General features: G+C 54.6%; 6 protein-coding genes across 6 annotated transcripts; 3 read left to right on the forward strand and 3 right to left on the reverse strand.

The window, feature by feature from the left end:
- The first annotated feature begins 97 nt into the window (after positions 1–97).
- Positions 98–1,707, forward strand: ASPZODRAFT_133743 (hypothetical protein). The gene has a single exon (XM_022723342.1). The coding sequence runs from the start codon at positions 497–499 to the stop codon at positions 1,586–1,588; it is 1,092 nt and encodes a 363-aa protein (XP_022580381.1). The 5' UTR covers positions 98–496; the 3' UTR covers positions 1,589–1,707.
- Positions 1,708–1,988: 281 nt separating this feature from the next.
- Positions 1,989–4,844, forward strand: ASPZODRAFT_133744 (hypothetical protein). The gene is made up of 2 exons (XM_022723343.1): positions 1,989–4,190; positions 4,251–4,844. Exons 1-2 carry the CDS (start codon positions 2,016–2,018, stop codon positions 4,371–4,373), a joined length of 2,298 nt encoding a protein of 765 aa, XP_022580382.1. The 5' UTR covers positions 1,989–2,015; the 3' UTR covers positions 4,374–4,844.
- Positions 4,845–4,888: 44 nt separating this feature from the next.
- ASPZODRAFT_133747 (hypothetical protein) lies at positions 4,889–6,632 on the reverse strand. Its single transcript, XM_022723344.1, has 5 exons — positions 6,509–6,632; positions 5,949–6,444; positions 5,489–5,886; positions 5,370–5,434; positions 4,889–5,306 (listed from the first exon to the last, which is right to left on the reverse strand). The coding sequence occupies exons 2-5, from the start codon at positions 6,198–6,200 to the stop codon at positions 4,945–4,947; spliced, it is 1,077 nt and encodes a 358-aa protein (XP_022580383.1). The 5' UTR covers positions 6,201–6,444; positions 6,509–6,632; the 3' UTR covers positions 4,889–4,944.
- A 702-nt stretch (positions 6,633–7,334) lies between these two features.
- On the reverse strand, positions 7,335–7,954 carry ASPZODRAFT_69013 (hypothetical protein; the record flags this gene model as incomplete). The annotated part of the gene is made up of 2 exons (XM_022729557.1): positions 7,335–7,511; positions 7,577–7,954. 2 exons carry the CDS (start codon positions 7,952–7,954, stop codon positions 7,335–7,337), a joined length of 555 nt encoding a protein of 184 aa, XP_022580384.1.
- Positions 7,955–8,589: 635 nt separating this feature from the next.
- ASPZODRAFT_2109210 (hypothetical protein) lies at positions 8,590–10,171 on the reverse strand (the record flags this gene model as incomplete). The annotated part of the gene is made up of 7 exons (XM_022727723.1): positions 9,616–10,171; positions 9,504–9,541; positions 9,418–9,441; positions 9,171–9,363; positions 9,047–9,119; positions 8,834–9,026; positions 8,590–8,776 (listed from the first exon to the last, which is right to left on the reverse strand). Exons 1-7 carry the CDS (start codon positions 9,697–9,699, stop codon positions 8,590–8,592), a joined length of 792 nt encoding a protein of 263 aa, XP_022580385.1. The 5' UTR covers positions 9,700–10,171.
- Positions 10,172–10,545: 374 nt separating this feature from the next.
- ASPZODRAFT_68948 (hypothetical protein) lies at positions 10,546–13,330 on the forward strand (the record flags this gene model as incomplete). The annotated part of the gene is made up of 5 exons (XM_022729551.1): positions 10,546–10,607; positions 10,680–10,706; positions 10,779–12,166; positions 12,214–13,184; positions 13,244–13,330. The coding sequence occupies 5 exons, from the start codon at positions 10,546–10,548 to the stop codon at positions 13,328–13,330; spliced, it is 2,535 nt and encodes an 844-aa protein (XP_022580386.1).
- Between the last annotated feature and the right edge of the window lie 415 nt (positions 13,331–13,745).

Raw genomic sequence — 13,745 nt, forward strand, 5'->3', positions numbered from 1 at the left:
TGGTGATAGTCAAGCTAAAGGCGTACTAATGACTCATATTTTCACAACCCTATAAAGGAATCAGTCACGCTCGTCAGAATGGACGCAACTTGAAGGGTCGGATCACCATCCACAATCATTCGCGCATAGCTATCTTCACTACACCAGCTAGCTGATGGACCCGGGTCGTATCTTGGCTGGTGACAGGAGTCGAGGTGAACAGCCGAAAGGAATAAATCTGGCTGAAATTCCTTGTGCTCCTAATTCACCACTACACTCAACAACTGTCACTGTCATACTCGCGGAGCCCGAACCACCAAATGGCGGGTACGGCTGGGTGTGCACTGCCTGCATGTTCCTGGTGAACGCGCAGACCTGGGGCGTCAACAGCGCGTGGAGTGTCTTTTTGGCATATTTCCTGGCACATTCTACATTTGAGGGAGCTACACAGTTCCAGATGGCACTGGTCGGCGGTCTGTCCGTCTCTCAGTGTCTGCTCATTGGCCCCATTGTCACGATGGTGCATCGACGCCTCGGCCTGCGGTTCGTGATGGTCTTGGGCACACTGCTGCTTTCAGTGGCTCTGGTGGGCTCCTCGTTCGCCAGCAAAATATGGCATCTCTTCCTCAGCCAGGGTGTCTTCTTCGGCTGGGGCATGGGCTTTCTCTACCTGCCTGCCCTCTCGGCTCTCCCCGCGTGGTTTTCATCTAAGCGGAGCCTGGCCTGTGGCCTTGCCGCATCGGGTGCTGGAATGGGAGGACTGCTGTATAATTTAGCAGCCGGGTACGCAGTTCAGAAAATCGGCGTGGCATGGAGCTATCGGGTCTTTGCACTGGTCGGGCTCGCCGTCAACCTGGTGTGCGCCCTGGTGATGAAAGAGTGGGGGGGATCTTCCGAACACAATCATCGATACATCAGAATCCATGAGTTCAAACATCTAGGGCTGATCCTGATCGCGCTGTGGGGGATAGTGACCGAGTTCGGCTACATTACTCTGCTCTATTCTCTCCCAGCATATGCGGCCTCCATCGAGCTCGACACGCAACAGGGATCCATGGCCAGCGCGATGTTGAACCTGGGTCTTGTCGTGGGTCGCCCGCTGGTGGGCCACTTTAGCGATCAGTATGGCCGGATTAACGTATCAATGGCGATGACCGGTCTCTGTGGGGTTCTCTGCTTCGCGCTCTGGATGCCTGCCACCTCCTACGGCCTGTTGCTGGCCTTTGCCACTCTGGTCGGAATGATCTGCGGCACGTTCTGGAGCGCCGTCAGCGCGGTGACGGCCGAGGTCGTCGGGGTGCAGCGGGTATCGCCTGCTTTCTCGTTGATCTGCATCGCGCTGGTGGCGCCGACAACCTTCGCCGAACCCGCCGCCCTGACTCTGTCCACCTGGTCTGGATACCAGGGCACGCAGATCTTCGTGGCCTGCATGTTCCTGGCAGGCAGTCTTTGTCTGTGGCTGCTGAGATCCTGGCAGCTGTTCGTGATCGAGCGGAAGGGCCGACTTGCACGAGATGAAGAGTCATCGTCTCACCGGGAGCTCCTCTCGATCGTGGCTTATATGGACTGGATCAGTGTGCGAAAGCTGTTTCTCAGCGGTCGTGTCTAGCCTTGAGTACGGAGTACTTCAGGTGATGATATGACGATCAATGAACCTTCATGTCCGATTGACTTTACGACTCTTCTCATTCCACTACTACTCCCTCCCTCATTTAGAAACATAAAATGCTCTCCATACAATGTTTGTTCTTGATACACCTTGCTATTTCATAGCAACTTCACAACCACAGAAAGTAAAGTCTAGCAGAAATAGTATTATTGGCTGCAGCTGCTAATCCCTACGCTTATGCTATATCATGGGTATTATTTTATTCACCTACCACATACTACATTCTAGCCCCTCACCATTGCTGACGCTGAGAAATCCCTGCCTCAGGCATGATTCCTGCCTCAGGACGCCACAACCTGGGACCCGTCATCCTCTATGATTTCCAACTCCAAATTCCCCCCCCCCCCAAAACAAACTCAGCTTCACCATGAGCCACGAGCTGGACGCGTTGCTTGCCTCCAACCCACCACCCGCCGTGCGCAGACGTCCTCGTCCTCCACTCTCCTGCGCCGAGTGCCGCCGCCGCAAGCTGCGGTGCGACCGGGAGCTGCCCTGCGACCAGTGCACAAAGGGGCTTCGCGTTGACCGCTGCTTCTACCAGGACCCTCATCGGCCGCCTAAGCGGTCCGCCACTGACGCAGGGCTCGATCAGTTGGCCCCTGAGCTGTACAACAACAACAGCATCAGCAGCGGCAGCAATAGCAATAGCAATAGCAATAACAATGGCAACAGCCATGTGTCCTCCGGGTCCCCGCAGGCTATTGATAATTTGCAGTCGCGCATCAGCAAGCTGGAAACGCTGCTGCTGCGCCAGGCACGGACGATTGAGCAGCTGCGGGCAGACCGGACGCCAGGCTCGCAGGCGAGTACGGTAGCCGTCGCTACTCCGGTCAGCTCGGCGCCGGCGGCGCTGAAACGCGACTATTCGCGGGCGCTGCTGGGCGAGTTCAACGAGGCCCTGGATTTCATGAAGGAGCTGTGGAGCGATCCGGCCATGCACCCGACCCTCAATGAGTTCCGTCTGTACCACCGGCAGTTTCATAAGCAATGGCGCTCGCTGGGCGACGAGGAGGACCGCCAACGAACGGGGTCGGCGATGCCGTCGGCGATTCTGGCGCTGCTCCCGCCGCGGGAGACGTGTGACCGTTATGTCGACTTCTACTGCCGGTACCTGGAGAACACGTATCGCATCCTTCACACCCCATCGTTCATGCAGGAATACGAGGCGTTCTGGGCGGAGGGAGAAGGAGACCGTGCCGCGCACTTTTACTCGCTGATCCCCCAGTTGGCCGTGGTGGTGGCCATCGCCGCCGCGTTGGACGGGACACCAACCGACACGGACCGGGTGCCCGAGAGGAGGCTTTTCGACACGGTGGAGGACTGGCTGCACTTTGTGGACCGTCGCAAGTCCACCCCGCTGGCCACGTTACGAGTGCACTGTCTGATGCTGCTGGCGCGCTTCAGCGGCGCGGACCGGACAAAGCGCTCACATAACCTCTGGGTCACGGCGGGAGATCTGATCCGGTTCGCCACGACGCAGAGTTTCCACTGCGACCCCAGCGAGCTGCCGGGTGTCTCCATCTTCGAGGGTGAGCAACGCCGTCGGCTGTGGATGACCGTGCGGGAGATGGATCTGCAGGCCTCGATCATCTGCGGCCGCAGCCCATACCTACAGGAGCCTGAAAGCACGTGCTGGAGTCCCGGGAATTTTCACGATCTCGACTTGTACGAGGGCATGCCCGAGTATCCCTCCCCGCGGCCCGTGGACGAATGGACTGGCTCCTCGATCCAGGCGGCCTTGGGGCGATCCCTGCAACTGCGTCTGAATGCGATGCGTATCCTGGGCGGGCTGACGCAGACGCCGTCGCGCTTGGATGCTGCGCTCGAGGCTGCCGACCAGCTCGAACGCTTTATCCGTGGTCTGCCTGATGTGCTGCAGCTGCAGCTCCCGCGCAGCCACCAAACAGATTCGCCCGCCCGCCTCTTTAGCCAGATTCTCTGTGACGTCCATCTTCGTCGGCCTCTGCTCTGTCTCTGGCAGAAACTAGCATCGTCGGCGACTTCCGACCGTATCTGCATCGATGCGCGCCTCGGCACCCTCCGCTCGTCGCTGGTCTTCCTGACCCACCGGGGGCTCTTTGACTTGGGCGATGCAGAACTACGGTCCATGCAGACCGTCGCGCCGACGAATCTCTTCTACGAAACGCTCAAAGCGGATATAATGCGCGCGAGCTTCGGTGTCTGTTGGGAAATCAAGCGGCGGAAACGCTTCCCTCTCCACGACCTGGGCCTACCAGATGTCTCCGTGGCGCTGGAGCTTGCCAGTCCCAAGGATCCCACGGTCCATCAGACCGGCGAGCTGGTGGCCGCCGTGGACGAGCTCTGCCAGTTCATGATGTCGAACATGGGCACGCTCTGGCGCGACGTGAAAAACGCCTTCCGGCTCGCCGTCGTTCTGTCCTCCATCCAACCTGCAGAAGGGACGGAAACTCCACAGGAACGCATGCAGCGCACCACCATGCAGGTCCTCGAGGCGTGTCGAAAACATGACCCGTTCCGACAGATTGTTCCGAACCTCGATCCCAGCCTAGCCGACACGATGGTATTCTTTCCCACTCTTTTTTTTTTTTTTTGCATCACATCCGTACTGATAATCATTTAGATGCAAAACGAAAATGTAGCGTTGTCCACGGCATCTCTTGAGCTACCGACCGAGACCTCCCTGTGGTTCGGAGAAGATTGGCCTGTCTTCCCGGAATTCCCTGTACGTCTCGAGACAGTCTGATACATGTTGACAGTGACCATGTACTCACCTTCCTCCAGGCATCGGACGGCAGCGCAGACCCTGGTTTAACCTGGACTTTTGAACAATAGACTCGAGGATTTCTGTCTTGGACATGAGAGCGATATACCCTGTTTTAAGCGATATACCCGATTTACAAAAGTATGCTTCATCTCCTAATGGAGTCAATGGTCATTTTTCTTGGAATCGATATCACAATCAAAATCAATTCTTCTATCCATCTACAACCTCCCCGATAGACCTAGACAAGCCTCCCCCTTCCCCCCCCCACTCCTGGATGGGGGCGTGGGCCTCTTGGCAAATACAGGTCCACTGCACTAGAGGGAGACATGGTTGATGCCTGGCTTTGACCTTCGTTGGGCTGTTACCAGGTTGTATACATGTTGGAAGTCCTATTTGAGTGTAGAGTTGTTATGGTAGTTCCGCTTGTGGAATAGGTATACTACTCGTCTGATAGATGTATTGATTACACTGTAGAAAAATTGAACAGTAATGCAATGGACTCGTATTTTATATTATTATGTTGAATTTATTAAATTATATTGAATCGAAGTCATCTCTCCGTGGTGACGTGAAACTCGTGGTGGACATTGATCCGCGAGAAAAGCGGTTCCTGGTCCGGGACGACCTCGCGGTCGTGCTCATGGTCATGCACCGTCATGGTCACCGAGGTGCCAAAGACTTTATTTGACTCGCCTCCGTGATACAACTGCGGCCCCTGGCCCTGCGACCCGACAGAGCCCAGCGGAATCGACCGGGTCTGTTTGCCGCGCGAATTGGGCCAGGTGCGGGACTGCGGATCGGTCGTCTGCGGGCGGATCATGCGGAGGAGAGGCCGGAGAGTCGCGATGCTGCCGGCGGTGATGCCTAGGCCGGTTTCGATGTTGGACCAGACGGCGATTCCGGTGGTGGCATCTATAGATTCGAATCAATGATTAGAAATGGGGCACTGCATGTCGGCAGGGATCTTGGACTTACAGAGAAAGTCCGTGTCACGGAGGGTGTGCACATAAGGAATTCGGACAAAGACGGCAACGGAAGCACTGAGCAATGTTAGTATCTCAGTATCTCATATATAAGTATAAGGGGGGACCGACATGCAGGCCATGCCTAAGAGACCGGCGACCGCGATCTTGACGTCCGAGCGCATCTTCAGATTGACGACGAGGAAGATGGGGAGGATCCCGATGGTGAGATCGAAGGCTGCAGAGATGGTGGAGAAAGTGTAGAGAGCAGCGATGACGATGTCAATGTTGATGCAGGAGCCCGTCGCCGGGGGATCGCTGGACAGACGCATCCAGAAGAAAGAGATGGGATTGCACTGAACCAGCATCAAGATGAAGAAGAAGATACCCGCAATGGCCACCAGCGTGGCAACAGTCATGATGACCCACCGGTGGACCCGGTGGATCGTGATGCGCAGGATGAAGATGCTGACCGAAATCTTGCACAGAACAGAGGAGATACAGTAGCCGATATCACAGAAGAACCAGTACTAGCATTAGGATCAGCAGCTGCCAACATGATAGTGTTGATGACTACTAGACAGTGACATACCTTCATGGCTGTTGTGCGTTGGTGGTTCGTCAACTGCGTCAAGTGTCGCCCAGTCCCATAGATGCTCCCCCCGATCATACAGCCGGAGAAGAGGGCGAAGAAGGCCAGCGCAGCGACCATAAAGGCATCATCCCAGCCAAAGGCCTTGACGATGCGCAAACGGACATAGCAGCGCAGTGATGTCGTCACCGACGCCAGGGCGAGGAACACGGCCGCGACGTCGCGCACCTCCAGGCTGCGGTCGAACGCCATGGTGATCTGTTCATGACAGAAGAAGAAGAGAAGAAGAAGAAGAAGAAGAAGAAGAAGAAGAGAAGAAGGAAAAAATCGTGGACCTCAGTGAGCAAGCATCATTATTGTTGGCTACCAAGAAACCACCTCCCCCATCAATTCCACCGCCACCAGGAGTTGACAGGGTAGGAACCACGGCATTCAGGTTGAGGAAGCTGGAAGGCATTTGTCGTTCACTCAGCCAGAGCTCGAGCCCAGCTCTCCACTGCAACAAGGCATTAGGTTATGGAATTCCGCGAGAAGCCGCAAGATGCTGTTCGCAGACTCACATGTTTGACCCACCGAGGAAGGGTGGTGGGAATTGCCTCGCTACCAAGATTCAACCGGCGTCGCCACGTGGAAATAAGAGCCGATGCATCATCGCATTAATCACAAACTCCATCCTTGATGCTGTGTATTGGCTCTGCCGCTGTGCTCGGACGTGCCCAGGCATTCAATAGCGTGGTGGAGGAGAGGGAGGAGAAGAGAGGAGGGGGGAGGAGGAGGGAGGGGGAGGGGAGGTTGCCAGGGATCGAAGCCCGGCGATGGGGTATTTCCAGCACGGAGAAGTTTCCCAATTGAGATTGTACTTTGGTATTATTCGTTGCCCAGGCTTGATATTTATATTTATAACAAGGAACCTGGAACGCTTTGACAATTTAGTTAACCAAGTCTGATTCTATGGAGTCTTTATGGAGTGGAATCGTAGGAATGGAATGGAATGGGCAACCAAGTGTACGGAGTACATCTGTAATAATATCTACTAGTAAGTATGGACTGAGAAAGTCGCAGGATCATAATCTGGTTCTTTTACTAGTTGACGTGAAGTGGAGTGATTATTAGAGCTTCATGAAGCTATACCGAAGCTTGGGGGAAGAGAGAGGTACTACACTACAAATTTGACTACAACGACAGTCCTGTTGGTATTATACATTGACCACAAATCATCGATAATCTACATATGCAGGCAGCGCCTGTTGACAGACGACCATGTGGCTAGGAACCAGAGAAGCAAGAAAGAACCCGCAAGAACAGCAGACGCAAAACCGAACTCATACTTGTAGTACACCGACACAGAACGTCCTTTGGTTTCTCGGTGGCTCTGAAACTAGTCCCTTAGATGATATGCCTGGTCCGCTTCCGGTTATAGGCTCGCTGGTCCTTGAGCCACTGCCTGTATCCCTGGACACTGCCTATCTTTTCGCCGTAGTAGTCGGGGACCGGGTTGGCGATCGAGTTGGACGAGGGGTCGACACGGAACCGCTTGATTCGGTTGTAGAACTCTTTCTCTTTCTAAACCCACCGCAGCAGATGGTTAGCCCTCCATTTTGGATTTCTTCAATTGGCGAGTTGCTTACCGTTGCAAACGAAGTCTGGAATCGCCGGTGCACCAGGCTCCAGAGTCCATTCCCCAGGAACGGGCCTGCCAGCCAGCCGACAGCACCGCACGCCGCAGTCGCCAGGCCCAGCACGACGAAAGGGTCCAGACCCATCACCTGGGCACCCAGAGACTCCAGGTCCTGCGTCGAGAGGACCTGCATGCCGACGCTCGTGCTGACCAGCGACGCGAGGATGGAGGAGGCCAGCGAGTACCGCCGGCGGGAGGTCCGCAGCCGGAAGAAGGAATTCCAGTCGAGTCTCGCTCCGTCAGAAGCGGGCGCTGCCGTCGAGTTGGCCCGCACGCACGTCTGCTTGCGAGGGGCCGGCAGCACCTGCGGGCTGCGGAGCTGGTGCATCGCAGGGCGCGCGATAGAGGCGACAATCCGCGATGAAAACGTCCTCGAGGCGGACAGCGATGTGTGGACGGCCATCTTCGGGCATCTCTGATGGAAGGAAGTGGCGTGGGCGAAGGAGCTCAAACCGGCAGACGACGCCAGTCGACCGCCCAGCGCGACCGCGCAAATAGACGTGCTCAGGGGGCTGGTGTGCATTTTCGTTTCCTATCACAAGGCAACCGGGATCCGCTCTCAATAGAAACAGCTAAAGGGGAGCTGGCAGGATATGAAAAGTATCAAGACTAACGTTGTTCCACGTCGGGAAGCAACAAAAGCTCGTTTAGCCGCGGGAGGAGCTGGTTGGATTACGTAACCGATGAGTCTTGGCTGGTCAAATACAAAAGGGAGTACAAAAGTACAAATACAGGAATAAGAATATGATTTAGGAATTGAATTGCATCACTATACCCGAATTCAATGTTATATAGATATATATATATAGAGAGAGAGATTATAATGATTTCCCATCCGTCTGTCCGTGCGAAGGCTTAAGGTGAGGGAGGGAATCTATCCAGCTCTGATCCTCGCTAACGCATCACAGCTTTCTTCGATTAGCAGTGGAACTCGTCAAGAGATCCTAGTTATAATTTCATGTTTCACAGGGAGCCGTTTTTGTTGATAGCCCCAGGACGAGCATGAGGCGCAGTGGGGGTGCCAAATCCATTGACACGTCCATGCAACCATTTCAAGGTTGCAGTAGTCAAGGCCATCACGACGGCGCTGCCGATGAAAAGACCGGCACGGCCGGGTGCGGGAAGTTGTTCGAAGATGGGATATGGGTACCTGGTGGGTCATTAACACAGAGGTATACCCACAGGCTATCAAATCCGTTATGTATACCATCCATTGTGAGAGAAACACAGCTCAACCCAGAACCAATACCCAAACGCAATCACGCTCGATAGACCCAGGGCGGGGAGGATGGTGACGGTCCATGGCGGAGACAGGAGAACCAAGTCAACCAGCATGACGATGGACGGAATCGCGTGGAAACCGATATCTGTCACTGTCAATAGGGACGTGGATGGACAGGCTCGGCAGTCTATAGCGCACCGGCTACCAAGCTCATCTCAGCCCATTCGGGCACCACCAGGCGTTCGTCAATCTGACCGGTCAGAGCGTTCCTCTATGTAGTACATTGGATGTGCCATCATCCAAAGAAGTTTGCTCGGCCTACCATTCGCAACCCCCAGTACAGCAGGCTGATGAGCACCTCCATGGGAGCGCTGCAGACGGAGAGTAGGTTCTTCAGCAAGAACAATCGAGGCGACAAGGTCAAATCGGCCAGCAACCCGATTGCAAACGTTATGGTGGCCAAAGTAAGCCCGATGATTGTCAAATACTGGAAATGCCATCCGTAGGCCTCGTTCCTACTAGAAATCAGCACCAACCAGGCCTCCCCCAGCCCCCGAGAGTCGACCTACGCTATGTTGGGGTTGTCATGTAAACTACACGGCCATCAGTCAAAGCAAGAGGATGATTCCGATAGCGAGTCGAGCGAGACACATACTATTTGAACGAAGAAGCGAAGCTCGCCAGTCCAGCCACCTAGTTTTAGCGGAAGTCAGCCACGGCCCACGGGTCACAATCGGTTCGTACAAGCAGACACAGACACGACGCACATGGACCAGGGCGGAGAACCCCCTTGAAGGGCTGCTCATCCATTGCAGCGGATGTCTTTTGATGAGAGACTCTGGCGACGGCATGTCTTCTTCACCTGGCAGGCAAAACCCTCGAGGTTCATGAGCTGAGCTGAGCTGAGCTGAGCTGGCAGCCTGTAGGCAGTGATTCAATAAGCACGGCCTGCCCAATGCGGCTAGCCCAGCCGGCAGCTCGCGGGGGGCGGCAGCCGGCGGCAGATCCCAAAGCGGCAAGTACGGATCGCCGACGGAACAACAATGATACGAGATCCCGTGCCCTGTTTGCGCTGTTTGCACTGCGTCGTCGGCGATGCCCGGCCGGTCACGGCGCCGGAATTCAGTGGGACTGAGTGAGGAGAATGAGAGACACTCTTATCGGACTCCACTGCCTCCGGACGGGCTATCTCAAGCCAGACAATCGTTTATTATTCATGCTTTATCCTCATCGCGAGTTCTACTGGTCTAGTTGTCTCTGACTTCACCTCGGCTTGTTCGCACCTCCACTCTCCACTCTTCGCCTTTGCTCTTCCACGACGACGACGACAACGACAACGACAACGACACTGATCAGCTAACCAACAGTCAATAAACCAGTTTGCTTCCTAGTAACCACCTACTACTGCTCTAGAGATCACCTTCGAGGGTCCCATTCCTCGCAGATGAATCGGAAATCCACCCCGGGCTGTTTCATCATCGACTATCGCTTTGTTGCGACTTGGGGACACGGTTCAAGCCAACGCAAGAAAAAAGATCTGTGAGATCTCACGCTGCTGTGAGCCTATCTTGTATGCATGGCGGTCTTACTCCACATTGTGAGCCTGGCTTCTCGGAAGCCTCGAATTCATTCGCCCAAACATCTCGGCTGCTTCGATTCGGATCTCTGCACTCAACCTAGTCGAGTTCGATCGTCAAATGCCGCGTCCGAAACGGCCGGGTGCTCCAGAACCGAAGCGGAGGAGTCGGAAAGGATGTTGGTGAGTGGTCGCCATAATTCCCTCGCTGGCGTATATGAGGTGGCGGTATTTACTTACCTCGTCGAGAATTAGGCCCTGCAAGGCTCGCAAGGTTAAATGGTAGCTCTCTCTCCCTCTCTCTCTCTCCACTCTTTTCCTGCTTTGGTTTCCGTTTGACTCATGCTGTGGCAGCGGCGAGGAGAAACCAGCTTGTCTGAATTGCCAGCGACAGGGCGATGCGTGCGACTACAGTATCCGCCTTAATTGGGAAGGAAGAACGAAACGGAAGCTGTCTGTCGGCTCTCCTGGCTCTCAGTCTAGCAGTACTCACTCGGCGCCTGTCTTCTCCTTCCAGCTGGGCAGTCCGATCCAGTCGCAAGGAATACCAACAACGTCTTATGCCGAAGGGGCTTCACCAGTCGTGAGAACACCGGAAGGCTTGATATGGGACTCCGAATACCCAGCGACTGTCCCTTCCACAAACCCCTCCCCTCATACTGATTTCCCAGAGCTCTACGCCGCTGCTATTCTGACGGCAGATCCTCGGTCTCCTCCTGACCCCAAGGCAACCCCGGACCAGTTCAGTCCGCACGTTCCATCCGAGGGAACCAATTCCATATGGCCCGAGCACTCGCCTCGCTCCATAGTAGCCCGTGATGACACCCTTTCGCGATATAATCTTCCCGTTCACAATGGCCTGGACGGGATTTCTTCTGCTTCCCCAGCAGACACATTCTCTAGTATAGAATCAGTGTCAAACTTCAGGCTCATGTCTTCAGCTGTTTCGCAACCCTTGTCATTCCTTCGGCAGACCTACGAAGCCCCCGCCCCTGTCTTTGATGGTATCTCTCCGCCAGAACCCACGGGTGCTCTCGATCGCTATCCGGACTGGCAAGGCGAGGACGCGCTCAGAGCAGACCTTTACCCAACCCACAGCGGCGATGATTCATCCTCTCAGTCCGTCAGCCACGGGCTCCAGACAGTCCCAGATGTTGAGAGTACCACCACATCTCATGCAACCAGCTCATCCGATGATTTCTTCACCAAGGTGATCAACAGGCCCTTGAGCCCGAACAGTCGCTACCCGCGCACTCTGCAACATCATGCTGCAACCAGCCCCCCAAATATGCAGTCCGTGGAAACGGATCCACCAGCGCCCGGGTCTGCCACTGCGTCAGTGGCCGAACTCAAGTGGCATACCTATCTCACCAGCGTGACGGATAACTACGGTCTGGACTGTGGCCGCATGGACTTGGACTTGAATCGGAATGATGACCATGCATCAATCAACATCAATTATGCGCTGGACCTGATTAGCCCCCAGTGGCAGTCAGCAAAGCCGCCAAGCTCCGTGGACAAGCAGATGGAAACCACAGGTTCTGAGCCAAAAGACAATCTACGCCCGTACTATACATCTCCGGTCCCCATCAACATTCCAAGATATCTGTCGCCCTTGCCTTCCACGCTCCTACACAATCCAATCAATCTCATGTACTTCCATCATTTTATCAATCACACTGCACGGATGATGGCGCCGCATGATTGCGGAGACAATCCTTTCATCTCTGTGTTGCCATCAAGTATGTTCCTCTTTCTCTCATCCTGTATCTTCTCGCTGACCGGCTAGTGGCTATTGCGGACTCCAATTTACTGAATTTGATGCTCGCCTATTCGGCGAGTCATCGCGCTCGTTATCTCAACCATCCAGAACCGGCGACTCGCATCGCTCACTGGGTTAGCGACGTTTTCCCTACATTGCGTCTTGCGCTTGAAAAGCCCTCTGAGAACATCACCGACAGTCATTTCGCGACGGCCGTCATGCTACTCTCCTTGAATATTATATCACCCAGCACCTTTGAGGTCCCGATCCCATGGCAGAGCTATTTGAAGCTGGCTCGCGATCTCTTCCTAGCCAGGGGAGGAGACCAGGTCGCTAATCCAAGTAATCGTATCGGTGCCTTCCTATCCCGCTGGCTCGGATATATCGACATAATCGGTAGTCTGTCTTGTCGGCACAGTGAACCTCCTTTGATCGACATCACCTACCGTTGCCTGGTGAATGCCAATAACTTCACGTTGGACGAACATAGCGAATTCCAAATCGACTGTCTGACCGGGTTCACTCCACGCTTGGGACTGTTCCTGATGCGGGTGGGACATCTCACCTACAGATGCGACCATGAGCGTTTTGACGAGCTGGGCCAATTTCTCACCGACTGGAAGCCCGCCCCCGAGGTCTTGGTCGAGGCTGAGACTCTGCTGAGAGACGTGGAGGATATCCGCAAGCATGCATACGTGGATATGTCACATTATGAAGAGACCGAATACCAGGAGATAGTCACGGTGAACGAGACCTTTCTCTTTGCTGGGCTACTTCACCTTTATCGCCGGGTGATGTGTTTACCATCAACGTCAGTCGCAGTGCGCCAGGCTCTCGATAGACTGATGTGTGCCTGGAGGCGGATCCGGCCCGGGTCACCCGCCGAAGTCGGTGCTCTCTTTCCACTCTTTACTGCTGGGTGCGAGAACCAAGATATGGACCAGAGGATGGAAATCATGCGACGAATGAGGACATTGGAAGCCACCGGGATGAAGCAGGTGAGATCGCGCCACCCCCTCCAACCCTACATCTCTCTAACTTTCTGGGTACCCTACAGATGCAGAATGCTCGCCAGCTAATGCAGCGCTGCTGGGATGAGGACCTGCCCTGGATTGCCTTGGCTCAAGGAGAGTTTCTCGGGTAGGTAAGTAATCCAAAGTAGCAGCTCACTTGACTTTTCTCTCTCTCTCTCTCTCTCTCAGTTTTCGCCGAACGCACGATTTCCAGACGAGGGCAAGCCTTTTTTTTCCTTCTCTTCTTTTCTTTTCTTTGCTTCTTGTAATGAAGTGTCTTTGATATCTCCCGGGGTTTTATCACTAATCTCTACCGAATCGGTCGGCCCAATTCCGCGTACAGATCACCACGGTGCCATGGCGCTTGCCAGGTCTATAGATTGATTTCCTTTCCGAGTCCACTCACGGGATAGATCTACACTGACCTGTCTAGCTTGGAGCGTTCATTCATGTTGCTGCGCCCCTTTGGAAATGCCTTTACTGTTTTTATGCAATGATCCATGAACCAAAATATTGAATGCAAGATTTTCTCAAGTCTATCGGATT

Source organism: Penicilliopsis zonata (genome assembly GCF_001890105.1).
Source record: "Penicilliopsis zonata CBS 506.65 unplaced genomic scaffold ASPZOscaffold_10, whole genome shotgun sequence".
NCBI lineage: Eukaryota > Fungi > Ascomycota > Eurotiomycetes > Eurotiales > Aspergillaceae > Penicilliopsis > Penicilliopsis zonata.

What these genes read in the sequence shown, in the direction of transcription:
- ASPZODRAFT_133743 (XM_022723342.1), top strand. Translation starts at nt 497, where the DNA reads ATGGTGCATCGACGCCTCGGCCTGCGGTTCGTGATGGTCTTGGGCACA.
- ASPZODRAFT_133744 (XM_022723343.1), top strand. Translation starts at nt 2,016, where the DNA reads ATGAGCCACGAGCTGGACGCGTTGCTTGCCTCCAACCCACCACCCGCC. An exon ending in CCAGCCTAGCCGACACGATG is followed by an intron (nt 4,191 to 4,250) that starts GTATTCTTTCCC and finishes ATAATCATTTAG; the next exon opens with ATGCAAAACGAAAATGTAGC.
- ASPZODRAFT_133747 (XM_022723344.1), bottom strand. Translation starts at nt 6,200, where the DNA reads ATGGCGTTCGACCGCAGCCTGGAGGTGCGCGACGTCGCGGCCGTGTTC. An exon ending in CTCTTAGGCATGGCCTGCAT is followed by an intron (nt 5,435 to 5,488) that starts GTCGGTCCCCCC and finishes AACATTGCTCAG; the next exon opens with TGCTTCCGTTGCCGTCTTTG. An exon ending in CCGTGACACGGACTTTCTCT is followed by an intron (nt 5,307 to 5,369) that starts GTAAGTCCAAGA and finishes TCGAATCTATAG; the next exon opens with ATGCCACCACCGGAATCGCC.